Genomic DNA, 27476 nt, shown 5'->3' with positions numbered 1-27476 from the left:
CCGTCATGTGGTGAAGGACGAGGTGAATGTGGCCCACAGCAGCTGGTCTGCCGGGAGACCCTGAAGTTTGACCCTGACGAGAAGGAAAGGGAGAAGGGTACGGAAGGAGAGAGAAATAAGAGACAAAGATGAAGTGAGAGTTAAGGAGGAAGGTGAGAGGCTGAAGACCTGAGATAATCTTGAGAAAGATAAAGAGAGACTGAAGAGGATTGTTCTTTAAAAACAGGTCCTATATATTTATACCCTTTAGAAGAGGAAGGAAAGAGGGAACAAGAGAGGGGTTGAGGAACAGATTGTCACATCGCCATGAGGAAAGGACACACAAACACTCTGCTGTCCCTCATCTGTGAGAGAGGAACAGAGACAGAGCAGAGACAGGCCGGACAGAACGACATGTGAGGAATGACAGTCATCACTGGACTGTGGAGGGAAAGTGTGCGTCGCAGAGTTAGGCTGGGTGGTGATGGATATAAATATCTGAGCCCTGTTGTTTGGGGAGTTGAAGCGGGAAAAGCCCAGGCTTCCTGTCTGACCACTAAACCAGCAGGAGGGGTGTTCTTTTGCACACTTATAAGTTCACAGTATCCTCAATGCATGTTGACTTTCAGTGCATGTTGAGCATTTAATGAAACGCTATAAATGAATATGGTACTACACAATGAATGCATTACCAAACGAATGCATTTAAAGATATAAAACGCTAGAAAGCTACTCGTTCCATGAGTGGCACACACATGCACAGATACAAACACCTGCTGCCAGTAAACAGTTAGTCTGGATTTGTATCATGCATTTCCTACGCTGTTAGAAGAAGGCGCAGAGTTAATTTAGCTGAAATAATAGCAAATCACATTCATCTGTCAGTGAATCAGGCTTGCTGAGCTCTTCCATCAACAGCTCCACCACAGATGTTATCTGGGTTTTCAAGAGCGAGGGTGACATCCCGAGAAGGATAGCAGAAAAGTTTGTTCTGTATGTGTGAAAATGTCATGTGAAGTGGGCAGATTCTAGTGCCATCCGATTGTACTATGATTACAGTGTCCGTGAATAGCCACCATGGAATGTTATCAAACATGTTATATATATGTATGTATGTGCACTGTTTGAGTTTATTTTCTCACTTTTGGTCCACCAGGCCAAATGTGTCCATAGCTGAAGAAACCCCCATATATAACTGGATCTGCCCACGGATGTGTCCACCTACCTCTTACTTCCATTCCTTCCCCATGATCCGGTCACAAGTGTGATGTATGTGCTGAGTTTGCGTATGTGTGTGTTTGTGTGTAGCTTTCCTGCCATTGTCAGTGGGTGTGTGTCAGGCTGCAGTGACAGAGCTCAGGGGCAAATGAGACAAATGTGTCTCCATCCGGCACACACATGAACACATAGTCACAACAACAACAACATCACGGACACACACATACAAAAAGGGAACCTGAGGGAATTCAGCCCCGACACGTATAAACTGAGTGACTAATACCCTGACCACATTTATTCAGGAAACATTAGCATAAGTGCAATGGTTTAGAAACGGCATCCATGCTTTGGGACAGGGTAAACCCCCAAAGCATTCAAACAAAGTAGTATGCAGTGTCTTGGATCAAAAAAGTTTGGGATACTCTGAATTTATAGAGCACAATGGCGATAATTTGTTTCTTGTTGGGATCAATCTGCAACCTGGTTAATGTTTTCCACTTGGTGGGACTCCTGTGTGCTGTAACCAGAGGGTTGCTGGTTTAATCCAACCAAGAAACAAGTTAGCCACAAAAACATTAGGAATCCCTCTGGGGATATGTAATGCATGTCCTAAATCTGTCACATAAGAAGACTCGTGAGACACCTCCTTACTATTATTCGATAAACAGATAACAAGACGTGTGCTAAAAATGAAGTGCTGTTAATGTGTTGTGTGATGTTCTTATCTAGAACGCTCTGTATTGCCTCTTGAAACACTGTTGTTCTGTTCTTCACATTGTTATCAGGACGCTGCTGGCTTCAGATAAAAGCACAAAGATTGAATTAGTGCTAATCACCGATCTGCCTGAGATTCCTCTCAGGCTTGGGGTCTTGTGGGAGCTATGCATACGCATTGATTTGTTACTTTTTACCTTAAATACATCTGTCTCTCGCTAGTGTTTTTTCACCCCCCAAGTGCTGATCCTTAGATCTTAATCTCTGGAGTGAGAGGGAGGCATGAGAAAAAGGTCCATGTCAAGGACTTTCTACTCTGATGAGAATGAGGAGAGGAAGAAGGATTGTGCTGTGATGCGCCAGTAGCCTTGAGGAAGTCGGTAATGGTAAGGCTCAGAGAAGCTGTCCTTCAAGTGCATGTTCGCCAGTGGCCCACGGGCACGAAGAATCACAGCGAGCACACTGACCCAGTTAGAGAGCTACAAGGAGGGATTGAGTGAAGCAGAAGTAGAGAGAAAAAGAAAGAAAGAAAAAAGTGAGAGTGACAAGATTAGAGACTCTTCCTGCCAGCAAATTCCAACAGATCATGTCCATATCATTCATTGTCTTCACATTACTTGGTTGACCTCACTTGTGTCAAGACATAAAAGGATCATTACCTTTCAGCCTCATTTTCACTCTTTCATAATCACTAGTCAAATCAAGAAAGAACTTGCTGGCGTACGTCACCTGCCAGGCACTAGCTGAAGAACACAGATCCATGAATATTTGATTTTACATAATCAGACTACTCACAAAAAGCTTTGCATCATCAGAGTGTGAGGCCATCGAATTAAGTCACATCCTGTAGAGTCATTATATTGCGACTCAGTCAGTCTGGGCAGAACAGAGAGCCAGTCAACTACTCAGGATAAAGTGTCCCTTTGTAACAGGTTGCCGATAGATTGTCTTGCAGAAGGTCAACTTGTGTTACATAATGGACCTTAAAATAGCTTGAAGTGCTAGACGTGGGGCTGACCTTGTGGTTTGGTTCTCTGGGGGTAACGATGGCAATGATGAGAGATTCTTGTCTCTGGTGACAGACAGGATCTGACACCTATACACGCCTCTGGGTTCTCAGGTATCCTCCATCAGGTCTCAGCTACCTGACAGCTGATGATCTCAGCGCTACATGGGCAGCGGGAGGTTGCGTGATTGGGTGTGTTAGGCATGCTCTGGCTCTAGCAGGCAGCCATGTGTAACAGTGATGTCAGCCTTCCTTGCAGCGGTGGAAGTGAGCCGTCTGCTTTCCCAACTTTGGATGTTGCTGGGGAAGAGGTAGGAAGCACCCTGGAGGTTAGGAAAGGAGGATACAGGCTGAGAAGGAGAAATGGAAGAATGATCAGGGCCCAGGAGAAGCGAGTATGCGGGAAAGGGCGGAAGCGGAAGGTAACCTGGTACCACAGGCTTCTCGGCTACAGGTTAGTGACAGTTTTATGGTCTCTTTGCAATCTAGTTTAACCAGGTGTTGCTGCATGTTTCTTAAGCAGCCGAACTCCAAGCAGAACTTCACTCTTTTACTACTTTTCTTACTGAGATCGAGAGTGGGCAGCGCAGAGAGATGATATCATAGCAGTGTACGTGGGTTGACACCTGACTTAAAGCATGGACGGAGTTTTCATCCCACACACAACTACAAAATGTAATTGGCCAAGACAATGGGAGCGGGGATAGAGATTATGATGCTGACAACAAGATTTAAAGACTTAAATACACCAATGGTGGCGTGTGTTGGACTGTTGCCATGACTACACAGGAGGGACGATATTACCGCAGGGTGTTGTGGGAGGGAGACTGAACACACATCCCCTGCATTCGCACATGTAAACCCTCTGTCCATCCCTTCATGTCTGCTACTTGGATAAACAGGAACTTGCACGGCAAATTAATACTGGCCGATGATACGTCACACACATGCACATCATCCTCCTGCAATCTCTCAATGAAGCCAGACCTCTGTCAAAGCTGGTTTTAGTAGAACTAATTCCATTATAGCAGTCTCGCTGATTGCTCTTCCTGTCTGTTTCCACCGGCTCTGGATGGCGTGTGGCGTATCCTTTATCTCAAATTGTGTTCCATTCTGCCTGCGTGGTGTGCACTCAGTTGATTACTTTCTAGTGAAATGTTCTGCTCTCTGCGAAATGACACTGTTTACCCAGGACTGATTATACACGCTAATGTATGGTGTCCTTAAACAGTAGACATCGTTGATTGATTTGCTTAATGCCATGGAATAATATTAAATAGAAATGCGTTACTCATTTACCTGACTGCAATGGGAAAGAGGACATGGAGGTCTCAACCTCTTCTGCTGCCTCTATATCAGACTGAGGATTTGATCATTTTAGTGCAGTCTAATCCACTGAGACATGTGACACTAATGATTTAGTATTCAGGATGTTTTCTAACGAAAGCTTTCTTACTCAGCTCCTCATGTTGCATGTTTCCTTCACAGCATTCTGTCAGGAATGGCCTTTTTCCGATGCATACAGTATGTCATCAAATTTCACTTTTTGTTGCTCACAAGTCACTCTTTCATTGCTAAGGAGACTCACATTTATGTTTTATTTAAGTGTCAACTTTGTTTAAAGAGAAGGTCATTGTTGAGATCTATTCTGAAACCCTAGAGAAGACATGCTAGATGTCTTGTTTCATCTCCATTTTAGCACATTGGTGTCTAGAAGCAATTTGAGATGTTAAAGAGAACTTTTCTTGCCTACACATGTATGACATATTATGTATTTGTTGTCATGTTCCTGGCCTTCACCACATTTCATCACAGTGGCATGTTTCCAACTCACATGTCATCCACCATTGGCTCTATTTTTAGCTCGGAGGGTAAAGGTACATGATGCCGTGGCCCTGGCTCCCTTACAGAAGAGCTCGTAACTGGACTCTCGCTTGTGTTCTTTCTGAACGCGATAATTTTAGACGAGGATTTGAAACTTTCAGCAGGGTGTCAGGTGTACGGCCCACCATTTCCTCATTTGTTGTTCTTTTCACCCCCTGCCTGCGTTGCTTGTGTCGTGAGTGTGTAAAATTATACACCCAGCATTGGGTCACTTTCAGTCTTTGCTTCAAAAGGGACGACCATATGGCGCTGTGTGTTTACTATGTTAAATACTGAGCTCTTTGGAGGAAGATCAGGTGGCAGCAGTTTTTGAGGAAGGAGCTTGGAGATTCAGCAAGTTCAGTTACACACTTTAATATGCACAACTTGCACATAACACAGCTGGAGATATGAAACCTGCATGCTACACTTTCACTTTGATATATCAGTAGCAAGTGCAGGTGTTAATGTTTTGGCCATAGTGTGCTATAAATCTCCTGAAACATATTTGCTCTGTGTTTGTACAGGCAGTTTTTTTTTACCGGTGTGAATATAGGTTTAATTAGAACTAACTGTGCATACTTGCATTAGATGATGGCTAATTCTATGGAAGAATGACAGACAGAGGAAGTGATCAAGTGCAAGTCCCTTGCTGTGACACAAGCACACACACACATTGTGTCTAAGAACATTCTTTGCTTATTTCATACCATATGAGGCAGAAGCTCTCTTTGCATGCAGGGAATTATGGGAACTTCCTGGCCAAGCAGACTGGTTAACAGATTGGTCTGGATCATTTTGATACTGGCACAAGGTAGACGGCCGTCTCCTGTTGTGTGTGTGTTTTCAGTGTGTCCCCGCTTTAGCTCCATGATGACTAGACCTTTTATGTGCAACAGCAAGGAGCTTTAGCCCAGATGTCAAAACCTTCAGTTCAGCAAGGTCTCATTATTTTCTCTTGAATGCGTTTACTCTTGGGCTGAAGCTATTTGTGGTCATTCTGCTTTGCAGGAAAGCCATCTCCCGGTCAGGCCTCCAGCATTTGGGTCCTGCCCACAGTCCCTTCCCTGCCCTGAGCAATGGACCGGCCAAGGAGCTTCGCAGCACAGTGGACTGGAGCGTAAGTGTACCTCGTCTGTCTTTCACTCCGGTTGTCTGTCCAAGTGTGTCTTATCAGCTTTCCCACTGAAAAAAAAGACTCTGGCAATGCTGCAATGGTATCTTATTGTACTTCGATATAGACATGACTCCTTTTGATTTGCACCATCAAGTAACCACCTAGCAACCACCTAAAACACCCTAGCAACCACCTAATAACCATCCAGAACCAGTGTTATTTTAGTATTATTTATATACTATTATAGTTTATTTATATAGTGTTACATATTATTAATGTTTTAACTTAGCTTGCAGTTTTCATTTTCGTTTTATGTAGTTTTGTTGTGCTTGTCATTTTTATAAGATTTATTGTTTTTTTTAAATGTTTCTATTTAGCTTTAATTTAGTTTTATTTGAGTTTCATTTTGTCATTTTAGTATAGTGTGCACTTAAATCTTATTTTATTTCAGTTAGTTGCATTAGATTTTCTTTCTTACATTTTTCAGCATTACTTAATTAAGTTTTAAATGAGCTTTTATTGTTATATTATTTTTAATTTCAGTTTTAGTTTTGTTTTGAGCTTTTGTCATTTATTTTTTTTAAATGCTTCTATTTAGCTTTAATATTTTATTTCTGTATAGTTTCAGTAATTTTAGTACTTCAGCGTAAGCTTATTTATTTAAATTGGTTGTTTTTCATGTAAAATTTATTTTGATGTCATTTTATTTTATTTAGCAACAGTATAGCAATGCAGGTGGCACTAGTTTACAATGTTTCAGTGTGAGTTTTGTGTATAATATGAGACATTCCCAGACTCAAGCACTAATGTTAGTGTCGAGATAAGGTTGTGCATTAGTTTTGCACATGTCAGCACATTCAGACCGGTGGGCGCGGTTAGTCGTGGGTGGGTCCCGCACAGACGGTTGGCATGACAAAAGAGAGACTCGTTAATCCAGGTGCTGTGTGTACAGATGGAGACTGCTGAGGGGGCGGGGCCCAGCGGGGCACTTCCTGTGCGTCTTTGCTGGCCTTTCCTTCCCTGCTAGTTCCCAATGTGACCAGCGCAGCCATCAAACATTAATGCAGCTGCTAAGTGTGTGTGCGCGAGTCAGTGCTAATTGAAGCCTCACACAACAGTGTTGTTGCCATATGAAATAAGTGTTTGTGTGATTTGAATGTGCGTTACATGCTCCTATACAGTACATTGGTTAAGTCAAGGTTTATAAAGTACAGATCGATTCAAAGAAGCTTCACAGTAACACAACAAGAAAGTAACAGTATTAATATTGCAAGAAATTTCAAGAAGGAAATGAATACAGTTGCATTATTGAAGGATTTTGAAATATTAATAATACTGTTATTTTCTGGGTTTAGTACTCCGAAGCTGCTTTGAATCAATCTGTACTGTATAAACCTTGACTTATTATTCAGTTCTGTTGAGTTCAGTTTAGTTCAGTAATGAGTAAATGTTGAAAAGTTCATTAGTTATGAATTGAACTTAGAACTACAATGTAAAAAAAAAGGATAAAACAAATACTGTTGGAGTAAGCTTTACAAGAACATTTCTCTTTCTACTTTAAAATTTTATGTTTAATTCAATGTTACGTGTGGTTTCTTTGTAATGGACTGTGAAATTTACTAGCAATTTCCGAGTGAAAATTCAAACACTATATTTTTCACACTATAAAGCATTTCTACAGAAAAGTGTCATTATTTAACTAAAGTCAATTTAGTGTTGATTCAGTTTAATAATGATTTGCTACATGCCAAGCAGTTAGCATAAGGGGATTTTTTTTTCATTCTAGAGAGAATTTGATCAATCCTTTTGATTTGTTTTCCTGACAGAGTAAAATGGACTTTTAAATAAGCATATATACTAATTGTGTGAGCATTTATGAGTATTAGCATTAGCTTCAAATGTAGCAGACATGGACTGTCTCATTTTTAGTTCTCACATTTCTCTGCTGCATGCGTCACTGATACTCAGAAAAGTAGAGTTCAAAGTAAGAAAGAAATTGCATTAATTTATGCCTCACAAGCAATAACAGTAAGTTTTATAATGGTTGCTTTTCTGAAATGATACGTATGCGACCTCCAGAGAGAACAGCCTTCCAAATGAGACATAAACATGGATTAAAAGCCACAAAATTTTATATCTTCATGCACAGGAGAATGCAGTGAATGGTGACCACCTGTGGCTGGAGACTAATTGCTCCGGTGATCTCTGCTACCTGGGTGAAGAGACATGCGTGGTCAAGATTGCAGTGAGTATAATGTGGTTAAACAGGTTAAAACGGACAAGAGAAGTCAGACGGTTGCTGTATTTGCACAGCGAGCTGAAGGCAGAGAAGAGTGTCATTAGAGCGTTTTAGCAGTGAGATTTTCTTTCATGAGATAATGTGAGGCTAGTGTGTATTGAAAGGAAGAGGCAGCTATTAGTCTGAGAATGTACAGCAGGTAAAAGGGTTTTGTTAGGCTTTTGTTAAAGCACTGCGCCACGCTCTGTAACTCTATTATTGCCACTTCAAGTGGTTAGCAAAATCATTCCCTGCCTCAGAGGAAGCTTTTTACCGCTGAAGATGAGAGCATATTACAGTTGAATTCTAAGATGGATCGTAGATGTGTGCTCTTGCTCTTATGTGTTTTGTGCTGTTTGGTTCTCTTTAATCGGCTCCCCGGAGGAAGTGTGCAGCCTGTAAGATCGTGGTCCACACGGCGTGTATCCAGGAGCTGGACAAGGTGAGCGGAGGCAGAAATATCTCTGTAATTCTCATGCACGTCATCAATATGCCCTCAACAGATGAACGCCGACGTTTGTCTCTTCAAACAGACATCAGGAGGATGATGAAATGGCATGAGATGGTATAATCTAGGTATTGCAGTTATGGTTTTTAGGATCAGGAGTTGTGGGTTCCTGCTGTTGCGGTATTAAAATATAGTTATCAGTGCAATTGGGTGAATAGATGTGAAAGAATATCAAGGGAACGGTATATATTGCAATATATAGTGTCTTGCTGGACATTTTATGAATGTTTTACTGTGTTGTAATGTCTGTTTTTTGATAGTTTATGTATATTAGGTAAATAGAGATTACTATTTATTATGTTTAAAAAATTTGTTTAAATATCACTCTCTCTTTCTCTCTCTCTCTCTCTCTCTCTCTCTCTCTATATATATATGTATGTGTGTATTCATATATATTCACATTGCATATATTTCTATATTATTATATCACATTATATATTAATTGTAGTTTTTTTCCAATTGACCTGGGGGATTATTATTGGATAATGTTATATATTATAACAATAGTTTGATCTATTTTTCAGTGCAGTTGCATGAAAGAATATCAAGTTAGCGGTATATATCACAGTATATATTGTCATGCTGAAATTTCAATGAAAAATTGTTTATATTTTACTAACTATATATTAATGTCTGTTTTTTTAATAATTGTTTGAATTAAAGATATTATAAAATATTTTAATTATTTAATAGTTTACAATTTGTATTATTTTTATTTTTAATATAATATAATAATATTATATTATTTAAAAATTATAATAATAATATAGTGTAAATATTTCACATTGTAATATGTACTATAATACAATGTAATATTTCTGTTTATTTGTTTATCAGTGAAATTGCATAAAGAGACGATATGAAATATCAAGCTAACAGTATATATCACAATGCTTTATATTTTAATAATAAAGTAGTTATTTCTGTTTTTAGATAGATGAATGAACTCAGTATATTAGAAATTATTTAGAATTTTTTAATAGTTTAGATTTTTTTTTAAACAATTAACATAATAATAGTGTTGATGTGTATTTCACATTTTAAATTGTATTACATTAATTTTATAATATAATATAATATGAGGTACAACAATAATAGTGTCTCATTTGATTATAATTCTACTTTCTTTGTCTCGTCACAGATCAACTTCCACTGCAAACCCACCTTCAGAGAGGGCGGCTCTCGTTGCCTTAGAGATGTGAGTCCACCTCATCGCCACACGACTTTAATTCATATTTCACACTGAAGTTTGTCGTATACTTATTGTACTCCATGTGCTATGGCAGAATGAACCCTTGTTGGCACGTTTACATGTGACCCGTTGTGTCTGTTTGCGACAGCAGAACGTTTTGAGACATCACTGGGTCCATCGCCGGCGACAGGAGGGGAAATGTCGTCAGTGCGGAAAAGTACGTCATGCCTTCAAGGTTTATATTAAAGGAGTCATATGCAAAAGTCTTGTACGTTCATGCTAACTTTCACTTTCATTGCAGAGTTTCCCGCAGAAGTTCTTCCACAGCAAGGAGATTGTGGCCATCAGCTGCTCCTGGTGCAAGCAGGCAGTGAGTGGCACGTCTCACAAAATCTTGCTGGTTTGTGTATTGCAGAATTGTTCCATCTCTTTCTCTGTTTATTTTTCTGTCTGTCAGTTCCATAACAAGGTCACATGCTTCATGCTACATCAGATCGAGGAGCCGTGCTCGCTAGGAGCTCACGCCGGGGTCATCGTACCCCCTTCCTGGATCATCAAAGTCAGGAAACCGCAGGTATGCGCACCTCAGACGGTTTGTGGGTGAAACTTTTTCATCAGCACTAAAGAGAAGACCTGAGCCTGAGGTTTATGTAATGTTAATATAAAGCTGGCCTGTATGATCTTGTCTTCTGCACTCAGTTATGCTGATCAGATTCGGTTTAAATACACTAAGATGCTGCAAGATTTGATATCAGTAACAGTGTGTTTCATAAAACTTGTCTACATATTTTATATGGAGCTTCTTTCATTGTTTCATACATTGCAAAAAAAAATTCTTACATAGTGTTTTTGCCTTGTTATCCAGTACAAATATCTAAACATTAACTGAAATTGAAACGTTTACATGAGAAGCAGAATGACTTTGTTTCATACATTGCAAAATCTAAAAAAAAAAATATATATATATATATATATATATATATATATATATATATATATTAATATTTTTTTTTTTTTTTTTATTATTTTTTTTTTTTTATATATTTTTGAGCAGAGATTTACTTCATTTTAATAATGTTTTCAAAAAGCAAGACTTATGTTGTGCGATTTTGCTTCTGAAGTAAATGTGTCTTGATTTAAGATCGTTTAGATATTTGTACTGAAAGTTATGGTAGTTTGTTTTTACCATGGGATGAAAAAATAAAGATAACTACAACATTTTTTTCCCAATTCTGATTTTATTTGTCACAATTCTGACTTTTTTTCTCTGAATTGCAAGAAAAAAAGTCAGAATGGCAAAATATAAATTCAGAATTGCAAGATATAAACTTAAAATTACAAGAGAATTATGAGATAGTCAGACCTTTTTTAATTTTTTATTTCATTTCGGGGGAAAAAACAGAATTGAAAGATGTAAAATCTAAATTCTGAGAATTTGTCAAATTATCGAAATTGCTGAAGTTGCAATTCTGAGAAAAAGAGTCAGAATTGCTTCCGTATGAAAACAAGACAAAAAAACAAGATTTTTTGCAATGTACACTTTTAACATCACAGTTTGTCTGTTGCCTTGAAAGCCAGAATTGATTTCAAAAACTGACCCATCACATCAACAGTCATAGCAGATATTTAGACCACACCCACTGATGACACGCTCAGCTATGATTGGTGGATTTATGCATCGATGGGGCAGGTTTTTGTGATGTGGCATGTTACTGCCGCTTTCAATCCAGGAGTTACTGAAAGGGAAGTTGCTTGCTTGTATTCAAAGTGTTTTTGGAATAGTTCAACCAAGGAAAATAATTATTTTCTCATCTTCATGTCATTCTGAACCCCTATGACTTTATATTCTGCAAAATCAAAGATGTTTTACAGTATGTTCACACGGCTCTTTTCCTTACAACGTCAATGAGTTAAGAAGCAAAGGAAGATTTTACAGAAACAAATTCTATTTTTGGTCTTTTCCTCGTTGTATGACTTCAGAAGACTTTGAATGCCATGAACAAGTCCTGTTAACATTTTTAAACTCCTTTTTGGAGTTGGTCAGCTGTCAGTCTTTGCTTTTGTTGATAGAAAAGAAAGTTTCTTCATGAACAGGTTCAGAGCACCATGAGGGTGAATAAGTGATGAAAAAGTTTTTTCCTTTTTGGTTGAACTATTCCTTTAATTTAAAAATGAACACTTCTATCAGTAATGGTCAAACTTTAATTTAACCTAGTCATGCTGGAGTTAGTTTTTGTTTTGTTTTTGTTATGTTTTGGTTTATTTGGTGTGTCCCAGAGCTCATTTAAAAACTCCACTCGAAGAAAAAAACGGACGTCGTTCAAAAGAAGAGCCAGCAAAAAGGGGACGGATGTGAGTAGATCTGATTCCTGTCCTGTCCCTCCTTTTAAATGATGCCATAGTGTTTTCTGAGGGCTTTCTTCCCTTAACTCCTGCTCGTGATCATCTGTCCACCACAGCTTAATGCAGTTGTGTGTGTGTGTGTGTGTTTGTGCAAATGTGCATTTATCGAAGTATAATGAAGTGATTTTTGCAGGAATCAAAATGGCGTCCGTTCATGCTGAAGCCGCTGCCCTCTCCGCTGATGAAGCCAGTGCTGGTGTTCGTCAACCCCAAGAGTGGAGGAAACCAGGTGATGCTCTGAATGAAGAGACTAATGGAGGAATAATGTACAGTCATTATAGCACAAGAATCTCTGAAAGGGCCATAATGACCGAACAGCTCTACATTAAACTGCTTAATATGCAACTACTTAGCATGAATATTTAATTAACACATACATGGATGCATTTTATAAACAATTTCAGATGAAATCAATATTTCATGTCCATTTATTTTATTGTGTGGGAAGAGAGATCTGTGTGTCTGTCAGTCTCTTGGCCTGTCTGTGGTTCTGTCCTTCTGTTCGTTTGTCTGTCTGATCTTCTGTCTGTGGTTCTGTCCTTCTGTTCGTTTGTCTGTCTGATCTTCTGTCTGTGGTTCTGTCCGTTTGTCTGTCTGATCTTCTGTCTGTGGTTCTGTCCTTCTGTTCGTTTGTCTGTCTGATCTTCTGTCTGTGGTTCTGTCCTTCTGTCCGTTTGTCTGTCTGATCTTCTGTCTGTGGTTCTGTCTGTTTGTCTGTCTGATCTTCTGTCTGTGGTTCTGTCCGTTTGTCTGTCTGATCTTCTGTCTGTGGTTCTGTCTGTTTGTCTGTCTGATCTTCTGTCTGTGGTTCTCAGGGGACGAAGCTGCTGCAGATGTTCATGTGGATCCTGAACCCTCGGCAGGTGTTTGATTTGTCTCAGGGAGGGCCCAGAGAAGCGTGAGTGTCTCGATTTCAGCGCTCTCTTTCATTACATCTCAGATCATCTCTCTCTCCCTCCCTTAATGCACTTTAACCCACCATTTCTTTTTCCTGACCACATTAATTATGTAGTTGTCGGATCTCAGCAGTGCTGTGTTCTGTGAGGGAGTTCAGTGTTCTAGAAGCTTCTCTCCCCGCTGCCCACCGCCTCAGTTCGCCTCAGTAATTGAGCCGTGAGGCAGCAAAGCACAGGCGCTCTGAGGGGCTCTGCTGCTGACAGACAGAGAGAGAGAGAGAGAGAGAGAGAGAGTATTAAGATGGGAGGGCAGGCACAGCTGGGCGGCTGGAGGGCTTTTCTTCAGAGCTGTCTGACAGAGCTGTGATTAAACTCACTCTATTAAAACAGAAAACCAACACACACACACACACACACATGCAGCGGCCCCCAAAACATTTAATCCACACTTAAAAATCTCATTGCATTAGAAGGAAAAAATATCAAATTAAGTGCCATTTATTTCAAAGAAAAACATTTGTCATGCAAAGCATTTCACAAATCAATGTTAGTAATAGGATTTACATGATGAATGAACATTCAAAACGAAGACAAAATGGGTAACACTTTACAGTAAGGTTCCATTTGTTAACTATATTTAATGCATTAACTAACATTAATTTACAATGAGCAATACACGTTACGGTATTTATTTAATCTTTGTTGAATTTAGTTAATAAAATAAAGCTGTTCATTGTTCGATCACGTTAGCTCAGGTCCATTAAATAACATTAATAGATGCAACTTTTGATAATAATGTATTGGTAAATGTTGGAATTAACATTAAATAAGATTAATAAATGCTTTAGAATTTTTTTTGCATGTTAACTAATGTAGTTGACTAATGTTAACAAATAGAACCTTATTGTAAAGTGTTCCCTAAAAGGCTTTAGAAAACACTTATTAATCTTAATGTTAATTTCAAAATGTATTAATACATTTTAAACTGTATCTGTCAGTATTATTTAATATGCCTGAGCCCACATGAGCTAACAATGAACAGTTGTAGTTTTTATTAACTAATGTTAACAAAGATTAATAAATACTGTAACAAATGTATTGCTCGTTGCTAGTTAATGCATTAACTGACATTACTAATGGTATCCACCGTACATTAAGGTTCAGTTTGTTAGCATCAGTTAATGCATTAGGTACTAATGATAAACATTTTACCAATTTACTAATGATAAATTTATTGCATTTATCAATCTAGGTTAATTATTAAATATATTGTTTCTTCTTTTATAATACATGAACTGATATTTGCTTACATAACTTGAAATGTTAAATGTACTGGTGTATAAATAGAAATTAACATTAATAAATTAATAAATGCTGTAAAAGTATTGTCTGTTGTTAGTTCATGATGCCTAATGCATTAACTGATGATAACGAAGTAAACTTTAAAAATTGTAAAGTGTTACCAATATCATTTCAAAATGTAGTTTGAAGTTAGTTGTGATAAAATGATACTTGTTTTGATATTTTTATCTAATGCAGTGAAATTCATACTTTTAAATGTGCCTGATGTGTCCAAACACTGTTCATTGTCTTTAAACAGCTCTTTTGTTTGGATTTGTTATGCTAAATGGAGTGTTCTGTTAATTAGCATGCTATTAGATTACAAATGCATCAGTAACACACATCACTATTGTTTCCCTCTGTCCGTCAGGCTGGAACTATACAGGAAAGTGCCAAATCTTCGCATCCTTGCCTGTGGAGGAGACGGAACGGTAAGATGCAGTGTATGTTGGGATGATCAGATACAGTGGATATAGAAAAGAATCACATCCTTTAGAATAATCACATTTTGTTGCTTTGCAGCCTGAAATGAAGACGGACACAGGTTTTGTTTTATCTAGCTGTATTTACTTCAGCTTCATAACATCCAAGTGAAAGATATAACACCATGTCAGAAAAAAATAAAAAACTGTTGTAGCTAATCACCTTCTCAATGGCACACAAAGACGGTCAGCTGTGATCATTTTGATCAGCTCAGTATGAAAAGAGCTTTTCTGGAGCATTTCAGTCGTTTTTATTGGTAGTTGAAGTGAAGAATAAAATATGGTTTGGGTGGCAATGTAATGTGATATGATGTGTGGAGTTGTGTTGTGGAAAGGGACAGGTGATGGGTTGGATAATTTTTTTAAATTGATTTGTTTTTTCATTGAATAGCAGTGAAGTCTATTATTGAGAAGTGGAAGGTATTTGGTATGACACAGACCCTCCCTGGATCAGGACGTCACTCCAAACTGGATGAAAGAGCCGGAGGAAACTGGTCAGAGAGGTGACCAAGAGGCCCACAGCAAGCTGCAGGAATTTATGTCAGAGAGTGGTCTGCCCTCTGCCAGAAAGCTGTCAATGGGAAGAAGGTTTATCTTCCAACATGACAATGACCCAAAGCACACAGTGTGTGAAGGAGGAAATGCTGAATGTCCTTGCATGACCCAGTCAGAGTCCAGACTTAAACACTTGAAGACTGCAGTCCACAAACGCTCGCCATCAAGCTGAACTGAACTTGAGCAGTTCTGCAAAGAAGAGGGTCTAGATGTGCAAAGTTAGTAGAGACATATCACAACAGACTAAAGGCTGTTATTAAAGCAAAAGGTGCTTCAACAAAATACTGACACAAGCGGGTGATCCTTTTCCCAACTCAGTGATTCTGTTGTTTTTTTTTTTTTAAATGTTGTTGTTATATCTTTAACTTGGATGTTATAAGTTGCTCTGAGTAAAAAACTGTGTCCATCATTTCAGGCTGCAAAGCAACAAAATGTGATTATTTTAAGGGGGAGGGGGGGTGATTCTTTTCTATACCCACTGTATGTCTACCCCGCATGAAGTTTAGACATTTTGGACGTACCCCCTCTGGTGACAAATGTGAGGAACGACAACGAACAAGCCGTGACGAAACACTGTAATTAGCTCATGGTGGCTCTGTGGTTTGTGGTGTCACACTTTCTTGCGGGTAATTTCTAGATCTATGTCTCATGAAAGGTGAAACTTGGATTTCCTGAGCGCTATGGCATTTCTGAGCCTGAGTTTGAGTGGTTTGTCCTCTGTTATCTAGGTGGGCTGGATCCTCTCAGCCTTAGATGAACTACAAATGAACCCACAACCTCCTGTAGCCGTGCTTCCTCTTGGTACAGGAAATGACCTTGCCAGGACACTGAACTGGGGAGGGGTGAGTCAACTCATCTTAAATCATCTTTAAATTAAATGATAATTTTATACCCCAGATGTCAGCATTAGTCTGATATGATCGGGCTGCACTGATTGGCTGAGAAGCTGCTGTAAGTGAGGCACTTATTTTAATCTTTTAGTTTTGGTATTCTAAAAATACTTAAAATATGTCTAAATATTTTAAAAGATATATCTAAATGTTTAAAAATTTCTGTATTTTTATGTAATTTATTTTTTTAAAGATATTTTAAAATGTATGCCTAATTTTTAAACGCTGTCTGTATATATTTTTATTATTTTTATTATTTTTTTTAAATGTCTAAATATTTATTTAAAGTCTTAATATCTACAAAAACATTTTTTTTAAGTACGTCTTAAATACAAAGAGATCTAATTAAAAAAATTATAATTTGTTTTAAATGTCTTAACATCTATAAAAATGTCTTTTCATTTTTTAAAAGGTATGTCTTAATTAAAAAAAGATATGTTAAAATATATATTTTTTAAAATGTCTTAAAATTTAAAAAATTAAATAAAATAAAAAAATTCTTAAGTGTCAAGTTTTTTAAAAGGAACATCAAAATGTAAACTTAGGATGATTTTTAAATATTAAACATATATAAATAAAAAAAAGTCTTTATCTACAAAAAACGTTTAAAAAAGAAGTAAAAAGTATGTCAGTTTTTAAAAAGGATGTTTAATTTTATAAAAATCTATTTTTACAATTGTTTTAATACTTTTTTAAAAATTTACAATTATTTAGATGACAAAAAAGATTTTTATAAGTCATCTAAATAATTGTAAAGGTTTAATATTTTTTTAAAAAAGATCTAAAAATCTTTTCAAAATGGAAAAATAAAATTAATGTTTTATTAAAAATGTTCCACCCGTGGAATTAAACAGGCTGTATTTGCTGCAATAAGTTATATTTGAAAATGCAATCAAATTAAAATTGATAAGAAAACTGTAAAACGGTTGTTTTACATTAGTCAGATATGATGGGGTTGTTGGCCAGGTAAGTGATTGTCACTGATGATATACTCTGACTGTGTGTCTGGAGTGTGTCTCAGGTTTTTTTCTCTGTGTTTCCTATGTCTCCATCTCAAGTCTGTTTAATGATTCATATTGACAGTTCTGTGTTTATGCCAGGAGTAAATAGCTGTGGTGTTAGGTAAGACCTCTCAACTCAACATGATCTCTTGATGTTTCAGGGTTACACAGACGAGCCGGTGTCGAAGGTGTTGTGTCACGTGGAGGACGGGACGGTGGTGCAGCTGGACCGCTGGAATCTGCAGGTGGAGCGATCTGCGGTTCAGCCAGAGGAGGGAACACAGAAGGTGATGGCTGTGTTCATGCTGACAGACACAGAGATTGGCTTAGGTTTATACACTGCTGATAGATTTGTGTGTCTGTTCTCAGCTTCCTCTAAACGTGTTCAATAACTACTTCAGCCTCGGCTTTGATGCCCACGTCACTCTGGAGTTCCACGAGTCCAGGGGTATGTGACGCTCCGTCCTACCTATGAGGCGTTTTATTTGATTTATTTTATTTTAATAAATGTATTTTATTACATGTTAGTCAAGGTTTAAATGCACAGAATACATTCTTCAATCTTTTAGTTTTCATATTCTTAAAATATAAATAAGTTAAAGTATTTTACATAGAAGTACAAAAAAAAGTAATATTTTTAAATAAATGTCTTAATATTTTTTTTAAAGATATATCTTAATATTGTTTTATAAGACGTCTAAATATTACAAAATATCTTAATATTTTAGTAAATATGTTTTTGTTTATATAAAATACATCTTAATATTATTTAACATTTCTTAATGTCTTAATGTTTAAAAAAGTACCTTAATATTTTAATGTCTTAATATTTTTTTATAAAACATATAAATCTTTTTTTATTTCTTGATATTTCCAAAAATGTTTAATATTTTTAAAAGATATATCTTAATATTTTTATAAGATGCATCTAGATATTTTTAAAAATGTCTTAATGCCTTAATATTTTAAATATATAAAATTTAAATTAAAAAACACTTGCTGCAAAACGAAAATTCAAACTAATTCAATAATGTAACCTGGATTTGCCATTTATTAAACTAAGATTTAATTTAAATTTGAATGTTATAATTATTTTATTTTACATATATTTTAATTTTGAATAATTTTGTACATTTCATTATATTACTTATAAACAAATAGATGCATTTAATATGTTAATTTTGAAATTATAGATGCATTTAATATGTTAATGAGGACAGCAAATTATTATTTAAATGCAGTAAACCTAGATATAGATAGATAGATAGATAGATAGATAGATAGATAGATAGATATTTTGTTTTCTAAGGGAATGCATGAACATATTGTTGTTGTGGTGTAGTTCATATTATTGTTCATCAGAGGCAAGCTGCTGAATACTGAATAGCTGTTGATGTGTGAATGTGGGCGGGGATATGTTAATATGATGACATGACCATGAAATTTAGAGTATGAGTATGTGGCACACTGAAAGCTTTTAGTTCAAAAGAGCAAGACAAATCCTGTTTTCGATGATTGGACCTTTTAAAAATGAATTCTTGACTTGAATAAAATGGCCCTGTTGGATCTTTATGTATCTGTTCTTTCTCCGAGTCATAATCATTTGTCATTGTGTTCCTTCACAGAAGCCAATCCCGAGAAATTCAACAGTCGCTTCCGTAACAAGATGTTCTATGCAGGGGTAGGCAGAGTTCCCGTCTATCTGACAGACTGAGTAAGTGTGTGTGTGTGTGTGTGACTCGTACTTGTGTCCCCTCAGGCGGCTTTCTCCGACTTCCTCCAGCGGAGCTCCAGAGACCTGTCCAAGCACGTCAGGGTGGTGGTGAGTATGAAACTCTCATGAAAGCCCGCTCCAGCTGTTTCTTTACACTTATGCGAACTTTGCCATCGAGCACCTGATGGTCTTTTTCTGTAATTAATTTCCTTCTTCATATTGACAGTGTGACGGTACAGATCTCACACCCAAGATTCAGGAACTGAAGTTTCAGTGCATCGTCTTCTTGAATATTCCCAGGTTTGTGCAAAAATATGGTGCAAACTCAGGAACATGCATCTTTTTTTAATCATAAATTCTGGTAGAATCTCGTCAGACATTAAATATATATATATATATATAAAAATATAAACAAATAAATAAATAGTTTTTAAAACATATTTGGATATATAAAAAATATATGTAAGTATTTTTAAAAATATTTTTTTAATGTCTAAATATGTGTAATAATATTTATTTTTTTAAAGATACTTAATATTTTTACAAGACACATCTAAATATCTTTAAAAAATATTTAATTTTTTTTTTCATGTTTTTTACATATTTGTTTTTAAAAATATATTAATATTTAATATTTAGAAAAATTATGTATTCATATTTTAAAAAGCCTATTAATGTATTAATGTTAAATGTATAATTTATAAATTATTAATATTAATGTATTAATATAAAAAAACTATACAAATCTAAATATCTAATATATATATATATATATACTCGTTTTAATTTTTTTTGCCTTTTTTTGCCATTTAAAAAAAAAGAAGTTATTAAAGTAATTTTAAAGTAAAATACTTACCTTTTCTGAATTTAAATATGTAACATTTGCTGCAGATTGAATTTAATAATCTAACCTGGATTTGCCATTTACTAAACTTATATTGACATTTAATTTAAACATGAATGTGTCTAGTTTTAAAATTCCATTTAACAGAAATTTAAATGTTTGATTATTTGCAATTTAAAACTGTAATTATATTACTTGAACTGGATGGATGTTGAATATGTTAATGAGGATAGCAAAATGATCATTTAGATGTAGTTAAGCTTTAAATGAATTACACGGACATTACATTTCAACTTGCAGTTGCACAGATATTCTGTGTTTCTAAACTAACAAAATATGTCAGTTCTCTTTCAAAACATGTTTTTCTGTCAAGCTTGGTACATTGGAAATGTGTCTGGGTTGAAGGTCAGCACAAAACCGCTAATAATGGACTTTTATCAAACACATTAGTTTTGTACTTAGTGCCAAGAAAAAACAGTTTACTGTAATATTTTTCCTATAACAGTGTTGAAATGCTGAGCTTGAAAAGGTCAATTATAATAAGTGTGACTATAATGAAGCACTGATGAAGACTGTAAGAGAAACTTCTGACTTACATGATGTCACCTCCTCAAATATGATTTCGGAAAGATCAAACTAAGTTTTAAACTATCCATGAGGGGAGATGTCACAGAATAATAGAGTTGGACAAGGAAAAATTTAATTCAGCATTTTCACAATTAAAAAAAATATATATATTATTTATTTACCTCTTAATATAATAGTGATAAATAGGGTCATGCAAACTGGATAAAAACAAACATTAAAAAATGTATTTATTAGTTGTTGTTGTTTTTACTTTATTGAAAACATTGAAATATAATGGCACCATGCAAACTATAAAAAAAAAACATTTAAATTAAACTATTTATTTATTTATTTTTTTAATTAAAGAGATGTTTTTATCACATTATTTAACCCTTTTAAATAGTATAGTGATGAATCGGGTCATGCAAACTAAAAATAAAATTAAGCTTTCAGTTAATGCTCACTCGCATCACGGATGAATCTTTCAAATAATGTCAGAAAGTTCAATAATTTGTTGATTATATCAGTAGTAGGTTATGAGGACACAAATGGCATATCTCCTGACTGTCTGTGGGTTTTCTGTTTTCTGTAGTAAAGCTGTAATTAAACATGTCGTGAGCACTGCCTGTCTTTACTCACCTCATTCACCTGGTGTCTGTAGGTACTGTGCAGGTACCATGCCGTGGGGCAACACGGGCGACCACAGAGCTTTCGAGCCTCAGAGGCACGACGACGGCTGCATCGAGGTGATCGGCTTCACCATGGCCTCGCTGGTGAGTGTCTGAGCTCTTTCTGTGAGACTGAGAACGAAATGTAGGGCTCATGACTTACATGCATTTCCCGTCTTCACCTCAGCGGCGCTGCAGGTGGGAGGTCACGGCGAGCGGCTGCATCAGTGCAGAGAGGTGGTCCTCACCACCTTCAAGACGCTGCCGGTGCAGGTGGACGGAGAGCCGTGCCGCCTCGCGCCCTCCACCCTCCGCATATCTCTGAGGAACCAGGCCAACATGGTGCAGAAGAGCAAGAGACGCACATCTGTGCCGCTGCTCAACGAGTGAGTCCCTCAAATACACAAAATACATATGAGCTAAGATGAGGTTTAAAATGCCGCCCTAGACAAGGTTTCGTTTTTGGTTTCATATTTTTTTTTAACCAACTTTTGTCCTGTCATTACAAGGTCAGATTGTCTGATATTAGAGAGCCGTGAGGGTCTACAGGGGTCATGTCAGTCATATTTATTTTTCTATTGTTTTCTTGTCACAAAAAAACTCCCCCAGTGGCTACAAAACACTAATATAAAAAAAACTGTAATAATAATATATATTTAAATAAGCAATAATAGATACTGTATAAAGTTTGAAGTTGGTAAGATATTTTTTTTAACAGTCATGCAATTTAATATTCTTGTAAAAGTAGAATAAAAAATTCTACAACATTTATTTGAAGTGGAAATCTTTAACATTACAAGATTACATTATTATTAGTACATAGTACTACTTTAGTAACATTGGTATTTTTTTAAACTGCATGTGTGTGTGTACATATTTAATTTTATGCCCAGCAAAAATATCTAAATACATTTTAATTGAAAAACAAAACACATTTTTATCATAAAAGAGGTGTGTGTGTGAAGTTTTCATGTGTTTTCAAGTGTATAAATTACATTTTGAATGCTTTTTGAATAAGTTAATAGATCCAGACACACAAAATGCACATCACTTACAGTTGAGCTCAGAATGAGGGTCTTTTTAGTGCGTTTCCCCCTCAAACACACACACACACACACACACACACAGATGAGAGTGTGTAACTAACAGTCAGTGTGTGTGGCTCATGTGTGATTGACTGGTGAATGTTCTAGTAACAGCACTAATCCACGTGTGCTGGTTCTGCTCTCTGTGCTGCTCTCAGTGGGTTTTTTTCTTTTCTTTTTTCTTTCTTTTGTCTCCATCTCTCTTTCTCCTCCTAAATTGCCGGTTGGCCTTCATGCGTTTGTCTGTCATCTCCGTCCCTCTCCACCTCCATCTCTCTCTCTCTCTCTCTCTCTCTCTCTCTGTCTCTGTGCTGACTGGCTTGGCTGTGCTGCCTGTGTTCCTGTGTGGCTGCGCTGACGCAGCATTCAGAAAGTGTGCGCAGCTGACCTGCGCCGCCTCTCTGCTCCCCCCGACTCCTTCTCTGTGTAAGTACGGTATCTCTCAGCATCCCTCCAGCACACACACACACACACAGGTGTGTGACAGAGCGTGTGTGTATCTGTGTGAGTCGAGGGCTCTCACTTGTGAGTGTTTTGTGTTTTTCACTCAGTCTACATTAAATCAAAACTGACCTTGTTTACAGGCTTGATACACGTTTCTGGTACACAAATCAGTCCAATAAAGTATTCATAGTCAGATCTTATATAATATGAGTGTAATATAATTTATATTTAATTATTTTAATTAAATAAAATGATTCATTTAATTGTTAAATTAGATATAGTATAATTAAATAATATATAATAATATATAATTAATCCAACATATATAGTAACATTATATAGATATAGATATAATTATTTATTTTGACTGTAATACTTTTATTTTTTTTTATTTTTTTAAAATATTTTTTATATTTTATATTTTTATAAAATTAATGATTTTAAATTATTCTTTTTTCTTTTAATTAAAAAAACAAAATAAAGTATTAAAATAAAAATTTCATTCATTCATTCATTAATTCATTCATTTATTGGTTATACCGGCATTGTTGACTATATGGACTGCATAAGTGGAAAAATGATGCTAATCATTAACCTAACAGCTACTTAAGCATTTTAAATGCTTTATAAAATATTGCAGATTACAATACAGAATTACTGAATATTGCAGATATTGTAGGTTACAGAAATAAGTGTAAATAATGATTCATTTGAATATGTCATGATTCGTTTAAGGGACAATCTTGTTGACTAAACAGACCAAACGGCCACAGAAAGCATTTTTATGAATTAATGACTTCAGTCCTTTCTGATCTTCACCTGTCCTTTTGTGAAACTCATTTTCACTCTTCCTCAAGCACTCCTCATCGTCTGAGATTAATATTTTGTTTTCATAGTTATTCATTATGAATCAGCATGATCATAAATTGTTTTTATGTAGTTCATGTCAGCATTGTCAGCAAGCAGAAGATTAAACTGAGAAAATATCTGTTCCACCTCCACCTTTGTTGATTAGATATTTCATAAATGTGGCGTCAGTTCTCATTTGTTGTTGTCTGCGTATCGCAGCCCTCATGCCGTGCCTGAACGTCTGCGTCTGCGCGTGAACCGCATCGTCCTGCAAGAGTACGAGAGCATGCAGTTCGACAAGGAGCGTCTGCGAGACATCTGTAAGTTCCTGACGTTTCCCACAGTTCAGTTCAGTTCAGTTCACATATCATAATACAGTGCTGCTGTAAGAGGGGTGAATATATGAAGTGACAGTGTGTGTGTGTGTGTGTGTCTGTGTGTGTTTGCTTGTTCAGCTACTCCTGTTGGCATCGTGGTGGTGAGAGGAGACTGTGACCTGGAAACCTGTCGACTGTACATTGACAGACTGCAGGAGGTGAGCACTTCCCATGATGCTCCTGACAGACTGATTTCATTGAGCACTGAATCAATACAGTTACTTCATTTCAACATCAACATTTAACCTCAAATGTAAAATGTTTTCTCGCCATCATGTTATAAATTCCTGTACTCACACGTTTGTGTCTTGTTGGCAGGATTTGCATCAGGCTCCCTCTAGTGGTCACAGAGTGCACTACCAGGTAAAGGCCTCCAAACGATTGGATGAAATTTAGCACACAGGATGTTTAATTGGAATGACAGCACGTGGAATTTACTGAATTGCAATTCAAAGATATTCATCAAATTCACAGAGAAGAGATGAATTAAATTAATTATTCATAAAAATAATTATGTCTAAATATTTTAACAAAATGTCCAAATAAATAATAAAAATTAATATTCATATTACAATTTAAATATATTAATTTTGTAATAACTTAAAAGAAAAATATATTAAAAATATTCAGAATTTTTTTCTTTTAATTTTGTAATGATAATTGAATCATTTTTTTTTAAATATTCATATCAGAATTTAAATAAATTAAAATTGTAATGATAACATAATAAATATGAAAATATTCAATGCAGAATTTAAGCCTATTAATTGTGTAATGATAACTTAATAAAATAAATATAAAAAATATTCACATCAGAATTAAACACACCAACTAAAACTGAATTCGCATTAAAATTAGAATGTAGTAATTATATAATATTTTTAATAAATTAGAGCATAGTGTTAAATGAAGTAGTCTTCTGCTGTGGTCAACAAAATAAAAGTTAATTTATTAAATACAGCGATATATGAATAAATTATACCCCATGTGTTGTGTGTTTCCAGGTGATTCAAACTGAAAATGAAATGCATATGTATTATGAAAAGTGCGCTTCGAGTGTTTGTGTGTGTTTTGCTGTGTTTTGTCAGGATGAGAGCGCAGGTCTGCCGCGGCCCAGTTCAGCACACAGACTTTCACCCAGCTGGAGCTTCCTAGACTGTGAGCCTCTTCATTTGTACTGTAAGATAAGATCTACTCTATATAAGTACACACTTCTGGATAGTTTAACCACTGGCATGTTTATTCTGTTTCCAGCTACATCAGCTGACCGCTTTTATCGCATAGACAAGGCTCAGGTATGATTATCATACTGTGTTAATCAATTTGCATAAAAATTTAAAAAGTTATCGGGAAGGTGTATAATATGTGTGTACAAACAGGAGCACCTGCACTTCGTGACCGAAATATGCCAGGAGGAGGTTTTCATCCTGGACCACGAGGCTCCAGCGGTGAGCCAGGTCCAGGTCCCTGGGATGCCAGATGTGGTGGTGGAGCCCAGTTCTGGGTGAGATTCATCAATACCCTGTTTTTCTGTTCATTCCTGATAGTTTTATACCTCACTGCGCCGTGTAATTGCATAACAAAGCTTTTTATTTTTGCTCTGGTTTTCTTATTACAGGGCTTCCCTGACCTCAGGCGAACAAGGTAAAGTACAAACACAAACAGGAAACTGTTTAGAAATGAAGCAGGTTTTCTTTAGAGGTTGATTTATCTTGTCAGAAATCATGTGATAAACCCATTGGTCATATTCTCACAATGAAAACTCATCGCCCTCAGAAATTCCCACATACTGTACATGTCATGCATTTCCTAGGATGCTTTATGCATGATTGTTACTCATTGTTTTAAAAAAATCTCAACCTTTTTCCAGCTCTCCTGTCGGCTGCTGATAAAGGAGACGTGGAGGTGGTAAGATTTTTACATTTCCTTGTTTTATGAATTGAAAGTGGAAGAGGTTTCGAGTGGTGACTCAGCAGGGTAGAGCACAAGCACTTACATAACTAGTTTGTTTTCTGATTAAAAATACCCATGCATCGTCACTCATCCTGACTCATGATCTGTCCTGGGTTTTACAGGTGTCGGGCTCCTGCACCAGCGGGGTCAGTCTGTTGGTGCGGGACTCTATGGGATGCAACGCTCTGCACCTGGCCGCCCAACATGGCCACACGGAGATCGTGAGTTTTATTCTAGAGCACGGTGAGTGAGAGACGAGCCCGTAGACACGCACACTCCCGTGTTTGTGTACGTAAAGTCCAAAGTTCTTTTGTCACATGCTCAGCTGGGATGGAAGGGAAGTTTTTGTGGGTGAGTTATAATCCCATGCCTAACCAAAACCAAAAGCAGTTTAGAGTAAATAACTGATTCTAAAAATATTAGGGACACAAAACAAATCAAATCTAAATGAATCGCATCGCATGAAATCAAATAAAATCCAATCAAAATGAATCAAACCACATGAAATGAATTAAATCAGATCCAAATGAATCGAGTCAAATGAAATCAAATCCAATGAAATCAAAACCAATCACATAAAATCAATGTATATTATTTTATATGGGTATATATATATACAAAAATATTTCAATATATGTATATGTCAATATAAATGTTTAAATTTCTTAGCTGTCCAAATACTTTTTGGTGCATAAAATAAAATACATTTGAATAATAATTAATGTTTTTATATTCATATATGTAAAAAAGTATTTTTGTTTTTAAATGTCACATTACATTTTTAATGCCTTAGATGTCCATATACTTCAGAAATTAAAAAATATATATTTTAATAAATGTAAAATATTTTTATATTATATGGATACATACAAAATATTTTTGTATAAAGTATTTTGAGTTTTTAAATGCCAAGTGACATTTTTAAATGTCTTAAATGCCCAAGAAAACGCCTTAGAAATCAGATGTGTCATCTGTCTGTCTATCTATCTATCTATCTATCTATCTATCTGTCTGTCTGTCTGTCTATCTATCTGTCTGTCTATCTATCTCATAAACAGACATGAAGAGACATTTTTACGTGTCTTATATTATTATATATATTATTTTTATAAAATGGTATGTATATATAATTTTAAAATAAATTATTCAAAAAACTATTACAAATATTAATACTATTTTACAAATCTATATACTATATACAAGTTGAATTTCTTGTCACTCACATTCAGTGTTTTGATATCAGAATTCTGTTTCTTTCAGGGTCAAAGCTGATGTTGGATTTAACTGACAGAGACACGTATGTAGCTGTGGTTTGATGTATTTATTTGCGTGTCAGTCGTGTAAGCTGGCATTTTTCATTTGTCTTCATTTCCTTTTTTCCAGAGGCGACACCGCACTGCACAAAGCAGCATCTCGGCAGCATGTGGAGGTGTGCAAACGTTTGCTGGAGGCCGGAGCTTCCCTCAGCAAAACGAACTTCCTAGTGAGAATCTGTTTGTTTCCTCTTTGTTTTCTCACATGGTGTGAGAAAT

The 27476-nt window shown here is 36.2% G+C and overlaps 1 protein-coding gene across 5 annotated transcripts in view; it reads left to right on the top strand.

The window, feature by feature from the left end:
- Positions 1-27476, top strand: part of LOC109045433 (diacylglycerol kinase iota-like) — a 40399-nt gene that overhangs the window by 11526 nt on the left and 1397 nt on the right. The window contains exons 2-33 of one of the 5 annotated variants that reach the window (XM_042747201.1): positions 5792-5900; positions 8047-8142; positions 8183-8188; positions 8549-8617; positions 9825-9881; positions 9970-10092; positions 10177-10245; positions 10333-10449; positions 12153-12227; positions 12412-12507; positions 13094-13176; positions 14886-14946; positions 16281-16394; positions 17605-17730; positions 17813-17891; positions 19069-19124; positions 19203-19265; positions 19384-19457; positions 21230-21341; positions 21423-21622; positions 22685-22747; positions 23834-23934; positions 24070-24149; positions 24310-24354; positions 25080-25149; positions 25246-25286; positions 25371-25495; positions 25610-25635; positions 25862-25899; positions 26067-26187; positions 27205-27241; positions 27328-27427. In XM_042747201.1, coding sequence (XP_042603135.1) covers positions 5792-5900; positions 8047-8142; positions 8183-8188; positions 8549-8617; positions 9825-9881; positions 9970-10092; positions 10177-10245; positions 10333-10449; positions 12153-12227; positions 12412-12507; positions 13094-13176; positions 14886-14946; positions 16281-16394; positions 17605-17730; positions 17813-17891; positions 19069-19124; positions 19203-19265; positions 19384-19457; positions 21230-21341; positions 21423-21622; positions 22685-22747; positions 23834-23934; positions 24070-24149; positions 24310-24354; positions 25080-25149; positions 25246-25286; positions 25371-25495; positions 25610-25635; positions 25862-25899; positions 26067-26187; positions 27205-27241; positions 27328-27427 — 2632 coding nt within the window. Of the gene's footprint in view, positions 1-5791; positions 5901-8046; positions 8143-8182; positions 8189-8545; positions 8618-9824; positions 9882-9969; positions 10093-10176; positions 10246-10332; positions 10450-12152; positions 12228-12411; positions 12508-13093; positions 13177-14885; positions 14947-16280; positions 16395-17604; positions 17731-17812; positions 17892-19068; positions 19125-19202; positions 19266-19383; positions 19458-21229; positions 21342-21422; positions 21623-22684; positions 22748-23833; positions 23935-24069; positions 24150-24309; positions 24355-25079; positions 25150-25245; positions 25287-25370; positions 25496-25609; positions 25636-25861; positions 25900-26066; positions 26188-27204; positions 27242-27327; positions 27428-27476 lie in introns of all 5 variants that reach the window. The other 4 variants (XM_042747224.1, XM_042747213.1, XM_042747246.1 and 1 more) reach the window with 4 other exon arrangements.

The sequence above is a fragment of the Cyprinus carpio genome, chromosome A4 (genome assembly GCF_018340385.1).
Source record: "Cyprinus carpio isolate SPL01 chromosome A4, ASM1834038v1, whole genome shotgun sequence".
NCBI classification, from domain to species: domain Eukaryota; kingdom Metazoa; phylum Chordata; class Actinopteri; order Cypriniformes; family Cyprinidae; genus Cyprinus; species Cyprinus carpio.
The sequence above is the reverse complement of the archived record's forward strand: the minus strand, read 5'-3'. Positions and strand labels throughout refer to the sequence as shown.